This window comes from Schistocerca nitens, chromosome 2, assembly GCF_023898315.1.
Source record: "Schistocerca nitens isolate TAMUIC-IGC-003100 chromosome 2, iqSchNite1.1, whole genome shotgun sequence".
Taxonomy (NCBI): domain Eukaryota; kingdom Metazoa; phylum Arthropoda; class Insecta; order Orthoptera; family Acrididae; genus Schistocerca; species Schistocerca nitens.
In genome coordinates, this window is record NC_064615.1 from 372969488 (window position 1) to 372994259 (window position 24772).

At 40.3% G+C, this 24772-nt stretch overlaps 1 protein-coding gene across 1 annotated transcript in view; it reads left to right on the top strand.

The window, feature by feature from the left end:
* Positions 1-24772, top strand: part of LOC126235029 (uncharacterized) — a 51018-nt gene that overhangs the window by 12431 nt on the left and 13815 nt on the right. The window contains exons 2-3 of the mRNA XM_049943764.1: positions 21605-21874; positions 21961-22194. Coding sequence (XP_049799721.1) covers positions 21605-21874; positions 21961-22194 — 504 coding nt within the window. The remainder of the gene's footprint in view (positions 1-21604; positions 21875-21960; positions 22195-24772) is intronic.

Consider the following 24772-nt stretch of genomic DNA (forward strand, 5'->3'; position numbering starts at 1 on the left):
CTACAGCGCTACAGTCATGGACTGTGCGGCTGGTCCTGGCAGAGGTTCGAGACCTCCCTCGGGCATGGGTATGTGTGTTTGTCCTTAGGATAATTTAGGTTAAGTAGTGTGTAAGCTTAGGGACTGGTGACCTTAGCAGTTAAGTCCCATAAGATTCCAAACACAACACAATAAATTGCCGATGATCTGTGAACGAAGGAGTGACAAATTAGTAAATGCATTGCGCCAGATACAAACTACGTTTATTATTAGGTAAATAAGAGCAGATATATGACTGACTACTTCTCAGAAATTCAGAAAAACAAATACAATCCTGGCAGGGTCGCCAAGTGTAAGCTCCCAACAGTAAAAATAGTTATAACATTCACATTTTCGTGTAACCTCCCCACAGATAAATTCCGTAACCTACGAGTAATACAATGTGACTAATCTCTCAATAAAATTGTGGCTCACATACAACCTATCAATACATTGCTTATGCACCGCCATCTCTCCCCACGACCGGCCCCGCCAACTCCATACACCCAACTGCTAGCTACTACTTACTCCTACTGATGGAGCTACAACTACTACTGCTCTCTGGTTTGAGACTCTCTTATAGCTTACATATCGCAGGCAGCGCGTGAGCAATGCATCAAAATTACATCTGCTCGAGTGCACTAGCAATAAATTCCTTAGTCATGGACCTCTTACAGTATTAGTTTCAAATTAATGCAATGGCGACAATCAGGCAATTAACTGATACAGATTTGAAATAGTACAAAAGGTTTCCGTTTTTTTTTTACAGTACACATCAACATCTTTTTAATGATGATGAAAGGCCAGTGTATCAACGACGACATCTTCCAACTTGGCATGACCATCAGTTTGACAAGTACGGTAACCAGCTTCTAACGACGACATACCTTACTGTAGCAAGTCCGTCACCGTTGCTCCAGTGTCCCTGAATCAGTGTAACACAATGAACAGCGCACAGTATAAACAATTTTTAACATACCATACACATTACAAACAGGCGTTTGTTTATTCATGACCAACATAACTTAACTATACTATCTTTAATGTAGGTACTATATACGTAGTTTACTAGTTACAAACTGTTCGTGGAACTGCGGCACTGAAGGACGATAGTGATGACAACCAGAATGTGCTATATTTCCTCATGAATATCAACACATAACCTCCTTCCCCCTCCAGCGGTTCGATATATGGTTGTGGCACAATTTTATGCTTGCTATTAGTCACTACCTTTCTTCTAAGTAAATCGCCCCTGGACACCATCCAAGTGGTATCACCAATATATTCACTCATCAAGTTCTGTCTCTGAACTTAACCGACTCAACATAAGTGTGTCAGTTGTTTTATGGCACATTCTTTAAATTGAAAATTACTATGTATTTTCATAACAACCTTATCCACTAATTAGTAGCAGCAACAGTATTCGATTTATTACCAACACTGATGAGCAAAAGCTCATAATTTTGCATTTGTTTTATATTATAGTCTTTGGGTAGAAACAGCACTCATGTTTTCAACGAACATTGCGATTAGATCATTATTTTTCCCTTATAATTCTCGTACTGTTACTTACATAGGAAGAGGACCCATGGGCTCAACCAGTGTAACATTGAGGTCATTCCCTCTGTTTCTTATACAAGCGATCTAGTGTTACAGATAGTACATTACACATTAAAGTAGGTCGGCACTAAAACAGCCTCTACTAACGTCCAGGAAGAAACCTAATCACGGTTAAACAAATTTCGAGACCATCTGCTTTCGTCGGCTATAATTCTGATGTGTGCTGATTATAGCCTAGAACTGAAGTTTCTTTTACAGTTAACATACATAATTATTCGCAAGCAGTATATTCTTGTGCCTTTTACATTACAACAGTGCTGCTACATCACCTTTAAAAAGTACTACACTCTGAAGTTGGTCGGTCGGCATTAGCCATCCTTGCATGCATCTCAGTCGATAGAAATGATAGATAAAAATGCTTGCTGAAGACATATTTCTCGGGTAATACTTTCCCTAACCTCGGCCACTTATGACCATGAATCATTTTATCCTAAACAGTCCTTCAGTGTAAACAATATTTAATAACCAACCTTCCTTACATTCTTTGCTACCAAAATTAAATCTCATAAATATACCACGCCTTTACATAGAGTTTGCTACTTACCCCTCGAAATTTAATCCACTTACGATACACTATGCTGTACATGACTTTCCTTATTACCATAGGGTGATTCTACAGTTACCATATGTCTTTGACGTTGAGTAGAGATCATCATCAGTACCTCTTATTCCATTTACAAGCCCTTAACACAACATAAATTGCTGTTTGTATTTCATTAAGCAACAGATCTGCATTACCTGGATAAACATTGTACCTTAGTTATTTTCTATGTTTCTCGCTGCTGTTACTTTCGATAAAAAATTATACTGGTGCTTCTTTCTAGTCATTCCTGGTAGTCAGCCTTCCTAGTAAGTGGCCTGCTCCCTTATGGCTAAGTATTCTTCCATAAATCCACTCCAGCACCTTACCCATGAGGTATCCACGTTACAGCCCACACAAAATAGTGTAATTGGGCTAGGAGTTTACAAGTGGATTTAGAAGTTATGACCGGAAGGTCACGTGACATGAAGAGTTGTCATCTTAGTCTTTATGCACAGGTTTTTGCTCCTGTTATGAAGAATCATCATCAACAAAAATCATTTGATGTTAGCAAAGGTTGATCATATTGGTATCTAAAACGCATTCCAGTGTTTGTCCTACACATACACTTACACTAAGAGAGGCATGGGAACCAGTACCTTTTGGAGAATTAAAGCAAACACTTACAGGTTGAAGATGATTTGTGTGGAAGTACAAAGCTCCACGTAATCAGCAGCGATGATGGGTTATAAAAATATGCTCCGTGTGTCTATAGTCTTAGCTATAACGTAGAACTCGATTACACAAACTGTCAAATAACGATCCTGACACTTGTGTTGTAGACTGTATGTTGGTGGAATTCTGTGTTGTACATGTGGATTAGCGTCTATTCATCGTAATCAAATTCCATTTCAAAATCAGTAAGGGATGCCTAGGCATTGCTAGAATTTAGATTTAATAGGACATTCATTAATGGCTAGAGGGAGTGGATAACTGGCTATTTGTCTCCATTGAAATCCATTCGTCAGCCTAGTTACTGGGTTCGGATATTTGCTATAGAATCAAGATCGGGTAAGATGATGATACTGGGAAACATGTTTATTATTTGCGGTTAAGAACTCACAAATATGTCTGCAAAAGCTCCACCTTCCCAGCGGTTTCTGCTAATGCTAAGAATTTGAAAAAATGTTAGTGAGAGTCATTGTCTTCATGCTAGTAAATAGGAGGTTATCTGTAATAATGAGGAGCCCCGACAGTCATGCTGGCAAAAATATGGAACAAATTTCGTCTTCCTCATGTCTAAGGGAACCAATCTGTCGAGCAGACTTACGTTACTGCCTGTTAAATCATATGTATGTAGTTCGCAATTTGTCTATTGGGAAGTAATACATTCTTGTAAGTTGATCACTTGATCATGACACCGCTTCCTTTCATGACTCCTAAAATTAATATATATATTGCACTACCGACAGGAAAACACGTTACATGATTGGCTGGTTGGTTCGTGGTGACATCTTTAAAACGTACGTCAGTATTGTTACTGCTCTAACGATGCTAACAAGAAACACGAGAAACAGGAAAAGAGGATACACTGTAAATGTTGCTGTCCGGCACTTTAAACCTGATAATTTTATTGTAGTACAGGGAAAGGATGTGGAATGCGAAGACGAGCAATGCTACATATCTAGACAGTTGACTTATTGTTACAAATTTCTTACCTGATAACACATAACAGTATGTGCTCCAATCCCACTACACTACTATTGACAATAAACCACCATAAGAATATGATACCTATCTACAGTCTGGAGCCGACCGACCGCTACGGTCGCAGGTTCGAATCCTGCCTCTGGCATGGACGTGTGTGACGTCCTTAGGTTAGTTAGGTTTCATTAGTTCTAAGTTCTAGGCAACTGATGACCTCAGAAGTTAAGTCACATAGTGCTCAGAGCCATTTGAACCATTTTTTTTTTGTTACCTATCTTTGTCGATCTAATCCCTAATTACTTTTCATTTGCACGCAACGGTTCGAGAAATAATTAGAATTTTCAAGTGCTTTGATCAAGAACGTGCAACATATAACCATTTACCAATTAAAAGTGTAATTACTCTAAGGAGGGAAGGGAAGGATTTCGTGAGTCTCTCGTATGGTGAAAAAATCAACAGGGAGAGAGACTTCAAACAGTTTAAGGACAAGATGACGACTCAGTTGGAAGATTATAAATTGGTGCTTATAACTCTATATGTAGCCTTACAAACCGGTATGTATATATTAGTTCGTCACGTGATCATGACGGCACTTCAGCTTATGACTCCTAAAAAGAAATTGGAATACATATTGACACTATGGATTAAAAAAGCTGTACATCGTGCTTGGTTGTTTCGTGATGTTTTCGATTTGTGTTAGATGTTTCTCTAATGCTTTTGCTGTTGTTGTAGTCTTCAGTCTGCAGACTATTTTGATGCAGCTCTCAATGCTGCTCCATCCTGTGCAAGCCTCTTGACTTTCGAATAACTACTGCAACCGACATCCTTCTGTATCTGCTTACTGTATTCATCTCTTGGTCTCCCTCTACAATATTTGCTCCTCATACTTCCCTCCAATAATAAACGGTGATCCCTTGATGTCTCAGAATGTGTCCTAGCAACCGACTCTTCTTCCAGTCAGGTTGCACAAAAAATTTCTTTTCTCCCTAACTCCGTTCAGTACCTCTTTATTAGTTACTTGATCTAACCACCTAGACTCTTCTTCCAGTCCGGTTGCGCAAAAAATTTCTTTTCTCCCTAACTCCGTTCAGTACCTCTTTATTAGTTACTTGATCTAACCACCTAGACTCTTCTTCCAGTCAGGCTGTGCAAAAAATTTCTTTTCTCCCTAACTACGTTCAGTACCTCTTTATTAGTTACTTGATCTAACCACCTAATCTTCAGCACTCTTTGTCATACCATAGATGTTTAAAAATTTCCCGCCGACCGAAGTGGCCGTGCGGTTAAAGGCGCTGCGGTCTGGAACCGCAAGACCGCTACGGTCGCAGGTTCGAATCCTGCCTCGGGCATGGATGTTTGTGATGTCCTTAGGTTAGTTAGGTTTAACTAGTTCTAAGTTCTAGGGGACTAATGACCTCAGCAGTTAAGTCCCATAGTGCTCAGAGCCATTTGAACCATTTTAAAAATTTCCATTTCTTAATTTGACCCTTTTCTGGTCAATAGCGCTTAGAATTTAATATAGTAACTTTACACGCTTATCCAAGCGTAGTCATCAAATTCTGTCGCCGACCCCAAGTAATTGAAAAATGGGTTATTCATCCCCCATATTTTTAGCCTGCTTCTAGCTGATGGTATTTTGTATGGCCTGCGTGCATGCGCTTTGACCATCCGTGGAATTTGCTATCCCACATATATAGTTCAGCCTATCCACGTTCTATAGTTCTATAAAATCGTCCTCGAGCTAGGACATTATACATATACACGCATTAACTTCCTGAGCCTCCGACCCGGTCATCGGATCAATTCCGTAACACATTTTATGCCAACCACATGGAAGGAGACGATTTCTGCGCCTTCCTTTCCGACATGCTCACAACTTAGCTGCTGGCGCCCCTAAGTTTACCTGAGAGCCCGCGGCCCACCGAACGTTGGCTGGAGTGTGGTAGCACGCCTCTGACGTTTGAGCTAAGTACAACTATTGACATGGTACACACGTACCGTTTATGTTACATTTTATGCGAGTCTTTTGCCCTTTTGGGCGTTCCGTATTAATGCTGGACCATGCCTCTTTAGGCAGTTTGTAGTTTTAGTGTGTTCCGAAGAAGGCGTGGTTATCCGCGCTGAAACCTAGGTCAACATCCGGTTTCTATTTGCAATCGAGGCGGATTCTTTATAATCATTAAATTATTAACGATTGCTGACGCGATGCAATTTTAAAAGTTCTCAAGTATCAATTAATGTCTCCATTACTTAATGTACGAAGACGACTCGGCAACTCTCATCCGGCAGTCGGTCAGGGCTGCCGCAGTGCTTAACACCAGCGCGGACAGTCATTCGACAATCTCTTTCCGTACAGAGCGCATAATTAAATTTCATATATTCTGCGCTGTGCTCAAAACTATATAGACATCAATATGAGTCTACACAGTTGACTGCCCTGCTCACTCACGTCGTAAAGAGCCTGCTTGTAGAACTTTAACAATTATTACAAACGCATTTCCTTTAAGAGCTGCTTTATACTCTGCAAAACGAACGTTGTCTTGATAATTAAAATTCTTCTGGGTGTTGTAGTGCCTCATTGTATAAAATACTTCAATTTTAAACTTCAAACCAATTTTTCGACCGTATTATAACGGCCTTCCTCAGGACAAGACTGGTTTTCTTGGAGGAAAGTTGGCTCTATTTATTGCAGACGATCAGTGTCAATACGTCGTATTTTTGAAACTTTGTCACTAGAATGTAACAGACTATTCATGACGGACGGGGGAGGATACGAAGGAAGCTATTCGTGGGCTAGCCGGATTGTCAGTTACTGACGACAGTCTGTAAATGAGATCTTGGCTTCTGGTGGACACGTTTTCATCCTGGTGTGCGCGGAAATGCAATGGCAGTTTCCCTACAGTGGTTTGTTTACGCTGTCGCGTCCGTAGCTTCTTTGCTACTCTCCCCCGTCCGTCATTACTAGCTTGTTATACGAGGGTTGGAACTTAAATAGTGGCAACTATTTATTCATAACCGAAACAAAAGAGTTAAATGTTTGCACCTGTTACTGTCCTTCAAAGTAGTCACCAGCGTTGTATAGAACCCGTTGTCAGTGATGTGGAAGGCGTAGTATACCTTTAACAGAGCCTGTTCTGTTGATGGTGCGAATGGAGCGGTCTACTGCCTGTCGAATCGCTGGAACAGTTCTGAAGCGAATGCCACGAAGTGGTTCCGTCATCTTCGGATTCAAATCAAAGTCACAAGGACTTACGTCGTATTACTGTTCGTTTTTGTAGCACCACCTGCGACCAGCTTTGCGAAAGAAGCGGCGACACTTTCTGAGCAACCCACCCATCATTTTGCACGACAATGCGCAAGCTGTGGCTGCTCTGTTCGGTCGATGGGACTGGGAAGTACTGTACCATCCACCATATTCCCTGGACTTAGGTCATTGTGACTTTGATTTGATTCCGAAGATGAAGGAACCACTTCGTGGCATTCGCTTCAGAACTGTTCTAGAGATTCGACAGGCAGTAGACCGCTCCATTTGCACCATCAACAGAACATGCTCTGCTAACGGTATACTACGCCTTCCACATCGCTGGCAACGGGTTCTACACAACGCTGGTGACTACTCTGAAGGTCAGTAACAGGTGCAAACATGTAACTCTTTTGTATCGGTTGTAAATAAGTAGTTTCCACTATTTAAGTCCCAACCCGCGTATACTGGGGCGAACAAAGTTTAAAAACACAAGATATATTAACACATATCGTCTACAATAAATAGAGCCATCTTTCCTCCAGCAAAACCAGTTTTGCTCTCAAATTGGCCATTGTAATAATGTCGGAACGTTGTTTCTAAATTTACAATTAAAGTATTTTATACAATGATGCGGTGCGTCATCATGACACCGGCCGCGGGAGCCTACTTAGTTAAGTCGTTACGTTGCTAGGTGTGCGACGGCTCGATTCCTTCATTTTTTTCTGCCAGTATACCGATGTATGTCTGCATGCTATTGCTATTTTACTCTAAATCTCCCTGTGTTTAAAGCAGTATGTAAACCTTGCTTGCACATATTTTGCAGCAGCTTCTTCTTTTGCGTCCAATTGTAGTTTTTATATTCTGCCTTTATGGCAGCTGTCTAAATCATAGACCCTAGTTTATTAATTTCTTAACTTCGATGTCCTCCTTTGCCAGTTTACTTTAACATTCTGTTCGTATATATGACACATTAACCGTGCTTGGGGCTTATTACCTCAGTAGACAAAGTGCAGAGCATTGTTAAAACACCACACAATAGCTGTGCTGTTTATTCCATAACTGATACCGCGTGGAAGTGACTGACACGGAGTACAGTTATAACTACTGTTTGTTGGTCTTTAAACAGGGGTAGCAACCCGCTCCCAGCTATAAGATTTTCGTCACATTTAGATGCACAAATTTTTTTCACGTGTATCCCTTAAGGCAGTAAACGGCCTTTGTTGGTCTTACCACAGGGTCGGTCACAAGATCCACTGTGTTCTCAACTGTAATAGTTTTGGCGTAATACGAGCTTATTACCTCAGTGGATACACTGCAGAACACTGTTAAACACCACGTAGTAGCAGTTCCGCAAGTCATTCTTTAATCAATACGACGAGGGGCGTTCAATAAGAAATGCAACACGTTTTCGGCTAATTTTCGTTGAAAAAAAAATGCGGAATTTGATGTAGGGATATCGTGAAATATTCCCTGTTCAGACCCCATAGTTTCATGGAGTTCCGATAGGTGGCGGCGCTATTCGTAGCCTTCAAAGCGGCGTCTGCAATGAAATGTGACTCCTGCAGTGTTGGAGTTTGCAGACGACTTGTGCAAGCTGTCGCAAACGAACTTCTCCTTTTCCACGAGCTCACAGGGCCTCACCCAAATCAGAGCACCCGAGAGGAGCTCACAAAGCTTCGTTGCACATTTCTTCCTCAACCACCGTACAGCCCGAATCAAGCTCCTTCTTACTTCCATCTGTTTGGCCCAACGAAGGATGCATATTGCGGGACGCAGTACATGGATGATGGATGGATGATGGATGTAGCCAAAGAGTGCGGAATAGTATGGTGTACTGGAATTCCAGAATAAAACCAACTTGATTTCAGAAAAAAAAAATATGTTGCACTATTTACTGAACGCTCCTCGGGCGTGGAAGTGACTACCAAACAGTACAGTTATAAATACTGGTTGTTGGTCTTTGCATACGGGCCAAACACTCGATCGATTCTGCTCCCCGCTATAAGATTATCGTCACATTTAGATGCATAGTCATTTTTCCCAGCGTATCCCTTAATGCAGTAAACGATCTCTATTCCGATATTTTTCCGAACAGGGCTCCAATGCATGGCTATTTGCTGTTAAGAAGACGCAAAAGCACCATCTTCTCAGAGGGTTTCCTTTACCAGCGTTAAGAATAGGGACAAAATCTAGAGTACAATTTAAATACTGGTTGCTGATCTTTTTACATGGTCAAACACACTATCCATTCTCTTCCCAGCTATAAGATTCTATTTTGGCGTAAGCTGGTATGGATCCATTCGTTTGGTAAAACCACTACATCTATACATAGGCCTAGGCGTGTAAGACAACACCTAGTGCGCCACATCTTAGACCCAATGTGACCATGACTTTTTAAAGCAGATAAATTTGTGAATGAAACTTTATAAAACCTTTTTTTTCGTGTTATCTTAATCCAGTGAACAACGTCGATTCCAAAATTTTTTACCAGTACTCCGATGTACAGCTATTTGAGGTTACTAAGGTTGACAATGGCATCACCTAAACAGCAGATTTCTTCGTTAGTGTTAAGAAGAAAAATTCGAAATTTGTGGTAAGGTCTTATGGGACCAAACTGCTGAGGTCATCGGTCCCTAAGCTTACGCACTACTTAATCTAACTTAAACAAACTTACGCTAGGGACAACACACACACACACACACACACACACACACACATGCCCGAGGGAGGACTCGAACCTCCGACGGGGGGAACCGCGCGGACCGTGACAAGAAGCCATAGACCGTGCGGCTAGTGTTAAGACTGAGAACAAATAAATAGTTCGAGGAATGCAAAGAGTATCTGTCTAAAGATCACCACAGCATTCGGAATAGGTTTTAAACTCTACAAAAACTTGTTTGTTGTTAGGTGTACAACATCTAAGCACGTCCAGATGTGACTGGGGCATTATAGTTCCATTAATGTGGTAAAAAGTCTCAGTTCTAACATTTACCACTAGTGCTCCATCGTATGGCTACCAACCACCGATTGCTATTTACAGTACAAATGGCAATACCTCCCTCTGTTCAAAGCAATATTTAAACTTTGCCTGTGCAGTTTTATTCTGTAGCTCCGTCCTTCTCATACATGTAGATCGTCATGAACATGAATAGGATATCTTTTTAGTAGTTTTGGCAGGGCTGGAGATTACGAAAGATATATAAGCTAGGAGAAGATGTTTATTAAATTCAATGTACACATTTTCTCTATTTGTACTCTGTGTAGTTTTAATAACATCCAGCTTAATTTTTAACTTATAATTTAAATCCACATTGGAACCTTTCAATTCTTTCTTGAGCTAGTAGTTGAAAGTACAGAGAAGGTGTATTCTCGAATCCAAGACGTATGTAATTTTTTCCATGTAAACTACCTGTGTTATGGCTTTAACAATTAGTCCCGTTCCTTCCCACAAATCTTCTAGTCAAGAGCATTCTGGGAGTTTAATATTTCCCCTTATTTCCTGCATAGCGATATTGTTGTAACACTCCACATCTTCCTGGATGTCCGCAGCTCGTGGTCGTGCGGTAGCATACTCGCTTCCCACGCCCGGGTTCCCGGGTTCGATTCCCGGCGGGGTCAGGGATTTTCTCTGCCTCGTGATGACTGGGTGTTGTGTGATGTCCTTAGGTTAGTTAGGTTTAAGTAGTTTTAAGTTCTAGGGGACTGATGACCATAGATGTTAAGTCCCATAGTGCTCAGAGCCATTTGAACCATTTTTCTTCCTGGATGCAAGCTAACAACTATTCTACTGCAAATTCTTGTGCAATTTCCGTATACAACTTTAAGTTTAGAATTTTTGGATAGAAATTACCATTAAAGGTTCTTATTACGCTGCTTTTAAGCTCTGCAAATGGTTGTTCTCTCGTGAGATGTACGACATTAACTCCATCGCATTTCTGTGTAATATAATATCCTTTTTCAGCAGACACTGGTTGGGAATGGAGTTTTATAAAGAATGTGTGCTTTAACACTGTAAACATGCTCCATCCATCATTTACGGCCCGGACGCCAGCATACAGTCACTTTCCATTGCTATCTACAGTTCATGCTAGTACCTTTAATGGGGAATGGCTTAAGTCTGTTCGCCATACTGGTTCTTTTTCTTAGTAGTTGTAGAATAACACTGTTTGTGGGGACCAGGCCTAATCTGGCAATGTTTATATTTATGGTATTATGTCCTGGATTGAAAGAGATGTGCCCCCCCCCCCCCCCACTTTAATATAGCACTTCCGTGTAAAACATATATCGTCTTTGTTGGAGGAGGTGTGAAGTATCTCCAAATAGTTTACAGATATATTATTAAAACTGTATGAAGACAGAACATAGTTTATAAACTTCTCTGTGGCTTGATTGTCTGGTAGACTTGTTTGTATGCCAGTCAGTTTTCGTGCATTCTTTTTATCCCACTTGTACTGCAGAACGTTGTTAAACACCATGCAGCAGCTTTTCTGTAAGATATTCGTTAACTGACATGACATGGATGCAACTGCCAAAAAGACGTATGAATCTGTTGTATCTTACCTCTATAGTTGGGGCTTAACCCCATTAAACTATCAGGCTCAACTATTTTATCATTGTCCATAATCCCACTGATATGTCCCTGACTAATTCCTTCCACGCAGAAGCCGTTGTTTGATGTAACGTAGTCACATATCTCCATTTTGATTAAAATCCCAACAATTTACGTCCTTAATGTTAGGAACAAGATTGTCGAGGTTCTCCAGTAATAATTACAAACCAAAGCGTTCGTCCATTGGTCTTGTCTTCCTCCTAGTGGCTGAGGGATGTTCAGTATTTTTGAGGAATCCGTGTTGACACTTTCCACTACCGCAAACGACTGTTCAGTTGTGGCTGCCTAGCCTCCTTTTATAGTCTAAACAACTAATATAGCAGCACTCTGACTAGTTCCCAACGCACAGCAGCTGTTCCGTACGTTGTAAATAGTACTTTCAGTGTCTAATTCATTTGAACAGTCTCGGACAGGATCGAACTCACAGTGCATTCTGTTCCCAGGTATAAATGTGTGATGTGGTTTGTGTGATGCATCTTACAGATTCTGATTCACTTGGAGGAATGCAGTTCGTTATAGAGGAGAGAAGTGGCTTACGAAACATTTATTAGATAGATCATTCTTTACGAGTACTTATCCGCTATCCTGAGGTCCTTGCAAATTAACGAGAGAGGTGGACAACCAGTCGCTAGCTACATTGCCACTTCTGAACATGGGGGTTTACGGGTAATAATAATAACTCTCTGACATGTGCTGTGTCCACTTACCTCTATATGTTTTATTTCTACTGTGATGTGGTTTGTATGATGCATCTTACAGATTCAGATTCACTTGGAGGAATGCAGTTCGTTATAGAGGAGAGAAGTGGCTTACGAAACATTTATTAGATAGATCATTCTTTACGAGTACTTATCCGCTATCCTGAGGTCCTTGCATATTAACGAGAGAGGTGTCCTTGATTCGTCATAAGGATTACGGGACGGTCAACAAGAAGCTTCTGTGGTCTGTAATTAGAAATCACAGGTCAAATTTCTGGCCTGACACAAGTGTGCTTATTATGATTAGCAATTTACGTTTCCAAATCAAGAAGGTTGATGCATATTCTGTGATACGCTTCAGCGGATGCCTTCGAATTTCAAGCACTTTACAATATGGGACGGCTATGATATCAACAGTAAAGTGTTATTACTGTTTCATTTTGTGGAAACATGCTTAATAAATGGGGACTTTTTTTGTAAAAAGAGATTAGTACGCATGCTCGTTGCTTCATGAAACTGTCCGCCTGCTTATCATTCCACTTTTGGGGTTGCGGAGAGTGGGGGATTCTCGACCGAACACTGCATCTCTGGCGCGCCAGTCTTTGTCCAGCTAGCCTGCCAGTCGCTCGTGTGCAGACGCTGTGGACTGTGACACATGCATTTTTTAGATAAGTTAAGTGCATTTCCTACTCTATAGAATGGCGGGGAGGGGCAGCGGTGCGCTGGCGAGTACAGCAGGGCTTGCAGCCATGCTCCGGTGTGGCGATAGCCAGAGCAGTGGTGTGGGGCAGCTAGGGGTAGCCAGTATCCGTAGATGATTCTGTGACCCGCTGTCATGATGTTACTCACTAATAGTCCAGGGGTAACAGAGCAAGTGGTGGATTGCTTATATACTGTTTTGTGACGCTGTGGCTCTTGTTTATTGACATATTTCGATAGAATAATGAGGTGCAGTACTGGTTAATCGATCTTTCTAAGAATGGAGGAGGAGTATAAAGGCACATTTGCATGCCGTGCGTGAGTTTCCTCGGAAGCGCGAAATCTTAATTAAATAATTAATCTCTGACAAATAAATAAAGCCTATGGCACAGAACTGCAGCGCTATGTCGCTGATAAAACAAAATACAATTAGGACTCTCTTATGTTTGATGAAGAAGGGAGAGGTCTTGCAGTACAACTGGGGCGGGAAGCACGTATATTTTATTAACTGGCACACCGCCATATTTGATGTTATATAAGAACACTGCGAGTTGCAATCTCACTAGGCACTCGATTCTGTAAAGAATTTATATTTATGAAAGTAAGTAGAATTATTTAACTGTAGGCTTATTCGTTGAATATATCTGATTTAACTAATTGTGTAAACTTTTTTATGTTTAGTAGACAGTCACCTCTGTACGACGTATTGACATGGCTGGCAAGTTATTCTAATATTGAGATTTAGATTTGAGTCCGCACCTACCGCAGCAGTCTTTGGAAACGATTTAAATACGAAGTCCGATTATCTGAATCACATTTCACGGTCAACTACGAATAACATTGCATTTACGAAAAAGCCATTGTCAAGCGTCTGATAACAAATAATTAAACGTCCACGTTCCAGATAGGCAAATATTAATTACATCCAATCACTACCATACATATACAACAAAAATTAATATTTTATTTATTTATTTTATATTGGCGACTGCGTGTCGGACTTGTTATTTTGTTATTTGTTACACTGTTCTCTTTGTTTCATGTAAAAAATCAACTTTCTGGACCTGGACGTGAATGTACGAGAAATAACAAAAATCTGAAGATATTTTCCAATTCTAAAATTTTGCGGGAGGACGCAACGAAGCTTCCAGCAAAATAAGGTAAGACGCAGCATCTTTGCATTGGCAGGCTTGACCAGACGCATAATTCAGAGTATTAGCTCTTCAGTAGATTCTGTAGTATTTCTTTCGCGCGTAGCAGTTTTCAGTGATAAATTTCATTCTCAGTGCTTTTCCTTAAACAATAACTTCTGCAACAATACCAATACACGAGTGTACAATATGGCCAACTTCTGTACGATACGTTGTAACATGGCCAGCTGCCATTAAGAATAATCCGATATTCAGTTTACATTTTTAAATTAACAAACAGCCATTGTTGCTACGAGCGATTCATGTTCAACTGCATTTTATTTTAAAACCAGTGTCAAACTTTATTTTCTTGAAGCATACCATACGTGTGGCATGGTCATAACCAGAAAACAATACGCAAAGATGGAACAGCAAAGACATACTATTCAGACGCAATCCGACTCGGACGAGAGACAAATGTTAGAAAATGACTTTACGACAGCAACCGGTAGTGACGATTCATCAAATATTGACGCAAGTGTTAACGGAAATTTTGACAATAGGCCGTCCACCACAAAAATTTCAAAGTCTCAGTCAGAGCCCATGTTAATACATGACGTCACGTCTAATGACGCGGCAGGGGCAGAGACCTTGCAAATAGTAAACATTGCCAACATGTTACAAATGCTAATGAAACAAAACGCAGAAAATATGGCAACCTTAAGGATGCAGAACGCGGAAAACCTGACAACCTTAAAGACACAAAATGAACAGTTAAAGACACAAAATGACGAAATTAAATCTGACCTCATAGCAATCAAGGCATGTAATGACACTTTATGTAAACGTGTGGAACTTATAGACGCCACACTGACCAAACAGATGACTGAACTCAGTACGAAATTTTCCAAGCTTAATACGAGACAAGAAAAGACTACAAATGACGTGGCACTTTTACAGACACAAGTAAAAAACCTTAATGTCACGTGTGAAGCTCTTACTGAACAAATTCAAACATATTCTTCAGTACATGACAACCTTGAAAAACGAATTACTTACGTGCAGAATAAATTTGGCGATGTTGAACAACAACTGACTGACAGATTACAATCTGATGCCACAGCTCATTTTCAAAATATTAATAAAGAATTTCATGATTGCGTAGAGAGCAAAGACAAACATTTTGATAGATGCATACGTGAAAATTTACCAACAATTGTGCACGACTCCGTAGCGGAATACATCACTAATAACAAACAGCTGATTAGTGACGCAGTACAATCCGTCACTGCACCCATGAGACAATTCACCGATCAACCACAGACTGAATGTAACGAAAATATCAGTCAAAATGTACAGTTCAGAAACCAATATACGTTCGAGTATGACGCACACATACCGCACACGACAAACACACAAGAACTAAACACACCACGACGTGCAAACACAAACACAAGCTATTATCATGGTAAACCACAGCAACATTATCTAATTACTCGCCATCTGAACATTACAGTAATTACAGTGGAACAAATCCATATCATAATGCAAAGGAAGAAGAAAGCTTAATAAAACACAGGCAATTTCAGACTTTTATCCCAGAAAAACGAACCATTCATCCGGTGATTTTTCTTAAATCTTTTAGTAACGCATTTCCACGCACTTGGCGTGACCGGAAAAAGATTTCATATATTGTCGGTTACATCCAAGGCGATGCAGCTGTCTGGGCATACAGTCAAGCTGACGTATGTACCACGTACAGTGAGTTTGAGCGTGCCTTTCTGAACAAATTCTGGTCGCAATCCGTCCAGGAGCGACTCAGAAGACAAATTTTAGAACCTGAAACTTTTAACGGTAAAAATGGTAACTTACGCAGATATTTTGAAAAATACTTGAACATGGGACATTTTTTGGACGAACCAGTCGCAACACGTGATATACTCCGTGCGTTGAAGGCCAAATTGCCTTTCAACATTAAAGAAAAACTCTTACATATTCCGGATGACGATCCAGATTATTTTTTAACGGCTTTAGATTCGGTTGACATGTTACTAGAAGATCAGCGCTTCGCGCGGCAAAACAGCAGCCACAATGTTTATACTAGTGGTATGCAAGACATGCAGGCTTGCCAACTCAATTCTGGCGTGCCCACAGTTGGATACGCGGTACAGCAAAAAAAGCAAATTCACATGCCGTCTCAATACGGAAATCAAAATCAACACGCGTATTCGCATACAAACAACAGTTACAACAGTAATAACACTTCATGCGGCAATCCATACAAAAGGCACCGCGGTAGTAACAACAACAGTAACAACGGATACAAATGTAACAACAAAAACACAAACAGAAATAGAAATAATAATAACTACGAGCCAAGACAGCATCAAGGCTGGACTCGTAGCGATCAATACTTTCATTCAAACACTGCTATACCACAGCAGCCACCAGGACAAAATTGGAGCATACCTTACGACCGACAGGCAAGTCATAATGCGCAACAGCAACAACAACTGCAAAAGTTTGGAGATCACAACAGGCAATATCCGAATGTGAATATAATAGAAGTGACACCTGATACACAACCTCAATCTCTGTCAGTACCTAATACAAATGCTAATCCAACAAACTAGAAACAGTCACTTCTATGCCCCGGGTCGTGGCTGAAGAATTCTTGGGGGGCGACTTCAATGTTAATCAGTTATTTGACACCACCATTGAACAACAAAATATTGATTTGCCTAATAATTCTAAACAAAAACTACCTGTTTTATTTATAAGATACAACCACAATGAGAATATATCAGATGAACTTTTGCAAGACAGTACACAATGTCGTTCAAACACAAATGAAATTGTTTTAGCCTCTACTACTGGTGTAGTAGGTGGGATTCCAACTACTATTATCTTAGATACAGGTGCAGCTGTGAGCGTTTTGTCTTTTAATTTCTATAAAAAGATGTGTGAATTGGAGCCTGTGCCTGAGTTTCCCGCCCAAAACTGTAAAATAACTACTGCTCTAGGTAATAAGTCATGTAGGGTTAAGAAGCAAGTTTTTGTAAACATTAAAATAGGTAATGGAACCGTACAATGGCCATTCCTGGTTGTACAAAACCTTGTGACAAATTGCATATTAGGATTAGATATTATGAGCGAGAAGGACTGCATTATAGACTTCTCCAAAGGTAAATGTATTTTAAATGATAAAGAAAGTGTAATTATTATTGATTTGGACAGGAGAACTCTAAAGCATGACAAACGCTGTACATGGTACAAGGTTCAGTTAGTACTTGAAAATGACATTCAAGACACGCACACACATCTGACACAGAGCTAATGGACTTGAAAACATTGCTTGATCATAAGATAAATGAAGCTACAGCTCTCAGTGTACATGAACGTATGAAACTACAGGGAGTGTTATCCAAATATTTACAAGCTTTTACCAAACGATTAGGTGTTATCAACACATATGTGTACAAGATTGAAGTTAAGCCTCACAAGATCTTCTACCACAAGACATGTAACGTACCGTTATCTCAACGACCTGCTGTGTGGCAAGAACTAAAACAAATCACAACATAGATAATAAGTAGTATAGAAATTTTCATTTCAGCTGTACCAGTGACGCAGTTGAAGACAGAAGAACTTTTCTTTCAACGCCGCGGCACTATCAAGAAGACTGAATATTAAGGTAAAATTTATGGTTACGTAGCAGTGAATGACATATTAATTTTTCACGGAACATATGTGACTATAGGTATCACTGACTTGGTATGACACCTGACAAACCGACAGACGTCATCTGTGAAGCGATCTTTTACTTCGAGAAATAGATTAGACGCACATCTCTCAGCAAGAAAAGCATCTACCAGTAGCCAAGGCCACACAGACACTATAAACACACTCACAAAACGCGAGGAATCTAACAGTTTTCCTTCTCTTATTATTTTGAATATTTATTGAGTAGTGAAAACGCCAGGTCTTGCCTACTGATGTAATGAATGTAGTGTCTAACCTATCTTAATTTCAGATGACATCACAAAAAACATCGATAAAATCCCAGCAAAACCGTTAAAGAGAACGTAAATATCTGCAATTAATGTAATCAAATGTGACACAATGTAATAATTTATAGCTATGTAATGATGATGTAAACATGTTTATGTGTAACTGTATTATGTTTATGCTAAGAAAATATGTGACGTGTATATGTATGATTACTTATGTTTTTTTAAAAAATGATGTATAATGTAACTGTTACTACGTGAAAATTTGAACGATAACGAGTGCCAAAATGTGAAAAACTAAAAAAAAAAAAAAAAATGCGTAGTAAACCACTGTTCACGGACATTAACGTACATCACTAAGTCCGCAACTACGCAGAAACCCATGTGAAAGAAACTGTTAATGCCATTCATCATGCATCGTACCTTTGTAAACGCGATGAACGATTTCTTTGATAAGTAACTACCAACATTTAGGTGAGCTATTTTCAGCAAAAAACTGAAAATGTGAAGTGCGTAATTGGCGCATCGTCTAGTGACATTACTACAGTACCTAACTTCAAGATGTTAACTGGATTAAATGGTCACAACGTGCCTGTCCAGAAAACAACACGACGAGTGGAAGAATTTTGGTTGGAACTTCAGGGAATGGAATGTTCTCGAAATGTGACGGACACACTTACCTGGACTGTCCAAGGATCGACGCCAGCTATGTGCCGTCCGAGGTTCTGCAACCAAGCTTCCACGGAATATCGAAAACGAACTGCATATGGACCAGTTACTCGACGGGTCACGTCTGATCTGTAATAAACAATGCTTTTTGTCACAACGAACTGCATCACAACGACTATAATGGAAATAGGAAATGAACATGCTTATGTACCAATTACGTTGTTATACAGCGATGTTACTGTGATCAAAAAACTTTACCACGACGACAGTAACCTGTGAAAAATTATTGTACAGCAGATGAATATGAACTGTAATAACGACACGATGTGTATAGGTCAACTCACCTGAAACAAAAGGACATTTTTCTTTGAAGCATTTCAATGCAATACAATGTAACTAAGAACATTCAACAATCTAAGGTTGTATTGTGTTATAACAAATATTGTAATTTTAAAACTAAGTTACCTGTCATAGAATGTACTCTTCATATGTAATCTTGGTGGAATATTTCCTTTATGCAACGACTAAGAAACGCGCGCGCACACGAACAATATGAACTGCAATACTGTGCCGCGTGATCTAAATTTACGATATAACGGCAGTGCCGGAGTCACACAGATGCTTCTGCGCATGCGCGCACTCTATTTTGCCAACATAAGAACTTTTACGGCGCACGCGCGTCATTCAAATTTTGTATATAATGTACTGTATAATGTATGTCATGTAAATAGTTGTAGATAACTTAGATTTTCTTGTGCCTTTAGGTGAATTGCTCGCCTGCAGGTGTGTCCTTTCGCCTCGCAATTCATGGGGCAATATAAAGGCACATTTGCATGCCGTGCGTGAGTTTCCTCGGAAACGCGAAATCTTAATTAAATAATTAATCTCTGACAAATAAATAAAGCCTATGGCACAGAACTGCAGCGCTATGTCGCTGATAAAACAAAATACAATTAGGACACTCTTATGTTTGATGAAGAAGGGAGAGGTCTTGCAGTACAACTGGGGCGGGAAGCACGTATATTTTATTAACTGGCACACTGCCATATTTGATGTTATATAAGAACACTGCGAGTTGCAATCTCACTAGGCACTCGATTCTGTAAAGAATTTATATTTATGAAAGTAAGTAGAATTATTTAACTGTAGGCTTATTCGTTGAATATATCTGATTTAACTAACTGTGTAAACTTTTTTATGTTTAGTAGACAGTCACCTCTGTACGACGTATTGACATGGCTGGCAAGTTATTCTAATATTGAGATTTAGATTTGAGTCCGCACCTACCGCAGCAGTCTTTGGAAACGATTTAAATACGAAGTCCGATTATCTGAATCACATTTCACGGTCAACTACGAATAACATTGCATATACGAAAAAGCCATTGTCAAGCGTCTGATACCAAATAATTAAACGTCCACGTTCCAGATAAGCAAATATTAATTACATCCAATCACTATCATACATATACAACAAAAATTAATATTTTATTTATTTATTTTATAGGAGGTATTTGAGGTTCTTAAAGAAATGCCCATATCTCTCCACACAATAGCACTCCATAATTCGTGGCTAGTATGCAACCTGACACAGTTCCAGTGGAGTCGACCAAATACGAGTAATAATGCTGCTGTCACTGCAGTTGCGTTGCATTATTAATCCTTTATCTCACCACAGACTTAGAACTGTTTTTTGAACTACCCACACCACATGCCAATGCATATTGACCCTGCTGCTGCTAACGTTGCATCACGACAGGTGCACACCATTTTGTATTGACGGTTATGCTGCTCACACCACATCACAAAATGTAGACTGGCATATGGAAGTATTAATTAAGACTTTCAGTTCCCTATCCATACCACTGTATGCTTGCACAAAAGTTAGTTGACAGACATCCGACATATTCTGGTGAGCAGGCAATGTTGCTCATTACTGGCTCAGTTATTTTGCCGCTGCTTCATACTCTAATGTTGTGCTGCTGGAAGCAACATTGCATTGGGTGCTAAAAAGGAATTATAAACAAGTGTAATGACAACACTATCAGTGTTTGGTTACTTGGAAACAATTATAATAGGAATAATATCACAAACATATTTGAAACAAATACTTACTGTCTGCTTGCGAATATCTGTATTTGACAAACAACACACCACTCTCCCTGCCGCTGTCAGTTTTCGTGACCGAAAGCCTGACAGTGGTTAACTTTGGTGATCTGACGGGAACCAGTGTTACCACTGCGGCAATGCCATTGACATGTGACAAACAGTAACATTTGCAAATACATACTGGCTGCCTGCTGCTACTCAAAATGTACTTTTTTGCTTTTAAGCTGCTAGTGTTGCTGTTGCTGGAGGACAAATGGCGCTAGCACTGATCACCCAATTGATAGTAGGATCAGGTATTGCACTTGGCGACCTTGGAGTACTAAGCTCAAGCACCCATAAGCCGAAGAGCATAATGAGCACTGAGCATTTGAGGTGGTGGGGAGGAGGTGAGACAGGGAGTGACAGAAAGGGCTGAGACAGAGAGAGCAATTACATAAGAACCCAATTACACAAGAACACTATTAAAAAGTTTTACTTCTTATTGGGGTCAAGGATCAAGATTGTAAATTAGATAAAAATGCACCAGTCCTTGAGAAAGTGCCGAGAGTTTCAAACATAATATTGTTCCACAGTGGGACGTATTCAAGACGGAGGCGCTGGTGCTGGCCGAGGTGATGCCCACAGCGCACGAGGATCTGCAGCAGGTGGAGGGCGCGTCTTTCCGTCCACTGGCGGCCACGTGCCTGCACCACGGAGCCACACCCAGGGTCTTCCTCGTGCTGGACGACCTGGTGGTGGCCGGCTATCGATTGGCGGACGCCGATCGACCTCTCGACTACCAGCACTGCGAGGTGGTGTTGCGAGCGTACTCGCGCCTCCACGCCGCACGGCCTACGCGCTCAGCAAGCGCCCCGAGTACGGCGTCCAACTCGATATGGATTACTTCACCGCCGACAACGCGGAGTTTATGCTGCGGTCGATTACGCAGTGTATGTTTTCTGCTCTCGCCGATTTCGTGAAGAGAGTTCCCAACTATGAACACTACGCCGCCAAGTATTTGGGACTTGCGGATACCTTGTTGCCACTAATGAGAAAGGCATTGAAGAAAAAAGTGCAAGATACTAAACTCAAGGTGCTGGTTCACGGTGACTGCTGGAAGAACAACATAATGTTCATGTACTCATCACGGGAGGTTGCTGATGAACGCTTTGTAGATTTTCAGGTATGTGTGTTGACTATTCAGTAACATGTCTATTCTGTGTGTCTTGATGTCTCCCTTATGTTTGTTCACCTATGCCAGATGCGGGACACACATAACATTTTCTTTGCGTAAGTTAACAATTACTCACGTGACACCTATATATTATTTATTCCGTTTAGATCTTCATATATAACTTGAATTTAATTGATGAAAGGAGAAAATATAAAAACGCAGTAAACGAAGCAGGCCAAAAGGAATACAAACGTCTCAAAAATGAGATCGATACGAAGTGCAAAATGGGTAAGCAGGGATGGCTACAGGACAAATGCAAGGAAGTAAAGGAGAAATATCACTAGGGGTAAGATAGATAGAGCCTACAGGAAAATTAAAGAGACCTTTGGAGAAAAGAGAACCACCTGTATTAATATCAAGAGCTCAGAAGGAAAACCAGTTCTAAGCAAAGAGGGGCAGCAGAAAGCTGGAAGGAATATATAGGGCGTGTATACAAAAGGTATGTCCATGACGGCAATATTATGGAAATGGAAGAGGATGAAGTTGAAATGGAAGATATGATAGGCCTACTGAGTGAAGAGTTTGACAGAGCACTGAAAGACCTGAGTTGAAACAAGGCCCCGGGAGTAGACAACATTCCATTAAGACTACAGACAACCTTGTGAGAGCTGGCCCTGATAAAACTCCACCATCTGGTGAGCAAGATGTATGAGACAGGCGAAATACCGTCAGACTTCAAGAAGAATATAATAATTCCAATCCCAAAGAGAGCAGGTGTTGACAGGTGTGAAAATACCGAACTATCAGTTTAATAAATCACGGCTGCAAAATACTAACACGAATTCTTTACAGACGAATGGAAAAACTGGTAGAAGCCGACCTTGGGGAAGATCGGTTTGGATTCCATAGAAATGTTGGAACACGTGAGGCATCACAGGCCCAATGACAAATCTTAGAAGATAGATTAAGGAAAGGCAAACCTACGTTTCTAGCTTTTGTAGACTTAGAGAAAGCTTTTGACAATGTTGATTGGAAACTTTCTTTCAAAATCTGAGGGAGGCAGGGGTAGGATACAGGGAAATAGAGGCTTTTTACAATTTATACAGAAACCAGATGGCAGTTATAAGAGTTGAGGGGCATGAAAGGGAAGCAGTGGTTGAGAAGGGAGTGAAACAGGGTTGTAGCCTGTCCCCAATGTTATTCAATCTATATACTGAGCAAGCAGTAAAGGAAACAAAAGAAATATTTGGAGTAGGTATTAAAATCCATGGAGAAGAAATAAAAACTTTGATGTTCACCGATGACATTGTAATTCTGTCAGAGACAGCAAGGGACCTGGAAGAGCAGTTGAATGGAACAGACAGTTTCTTGAATGGAGGATGCAAGATGAATATCAAAAAAGGCAAAACAAGGTAGGTAATTGGAATGTAGTCGGATTAAATCAGGTGATTCTGAGGGAATTAGATTAGGAAATGAGACACTTAAAGTAGTAGATGAGTTTTGCCACTTGGAGAGCAAAATAACTGATGATGATCAAGGAAGAGAGGATATAAAATGTAGACTGGCTATGACAAGGAATACATTGAGTATAGATTTGTCAGAAAGTCCTTTCTGAAAGTATTTGTATCGAGTGTAGCCATGTATGGAAGTGAAAGATGGACGATAAATAGTTTAGACAAGAAGAGAATAAAAATGGTTCAAATGCCTCTGAGAACTATGGGACTTATCATCTGAGGTTATCAGTCCCGTAGCTTTAGAACTACTTAAACCTAACTAACCTAAGGACATCACACACATCCATGCCCGAGGCAGGATTCGAACCTGCGACTGTAGCAGCAGCGCGGTTCCAGACTGAAGCGTCTAGAACCACTCGGCCATAACGGCTGGCCAAGAATAGAATAGAAGTTTTCGAAATTTGGTGCTACAGAAGAATGCTGAGGATTAGATGGGTAGATCACATAACTAATGAGGAGGTACTGAACAGAACTGGGGAGAAGAGGAATTTGTGGCGAAACTTGACCAGAAAATGGGTTCGGTTGGTAGGACACATTCTAAAGGCATCAAGGTATCACTAATTTAGTACTGGATTGAAGAGTGGAGAGTAAAAATCGTAGAGGGAGACCAAGAGATGAATACACTAAGCAGATTCAGAAGGATGTAGGTTGCAGAAGTTACTCGGAGATGAAGAAGCTTGCACAGGATAGAGTAGCATGGAGGGCTGATGAAACCAGTCTCTGGACTGAAGACCACAACAACATACATCTGACGACTTATGACTTCTCTACTCCATTCACAGATGCTGTGCATTGAAAATAGTTCTTGATACAAAATCCTAAACTCATCTAATATTACCGGTATGATAATTATGCAGGCTGTGCATTGAAATTTAAAAGTGTACAGATAATCTTCAAAGGAATTGAAAAAATTATGTATTACCAAATGAAAACCAACACTCATGAAGCTGTCACTACTTTGCCTTTTCCAGGCAATTAATAGTCTTTTTTGAATGAGTCTTAATCCAAATATTAAGAAAATATGTTAAGAACTCTACCAGATTCTATACACATAGATAAACCTTTCTCCATGA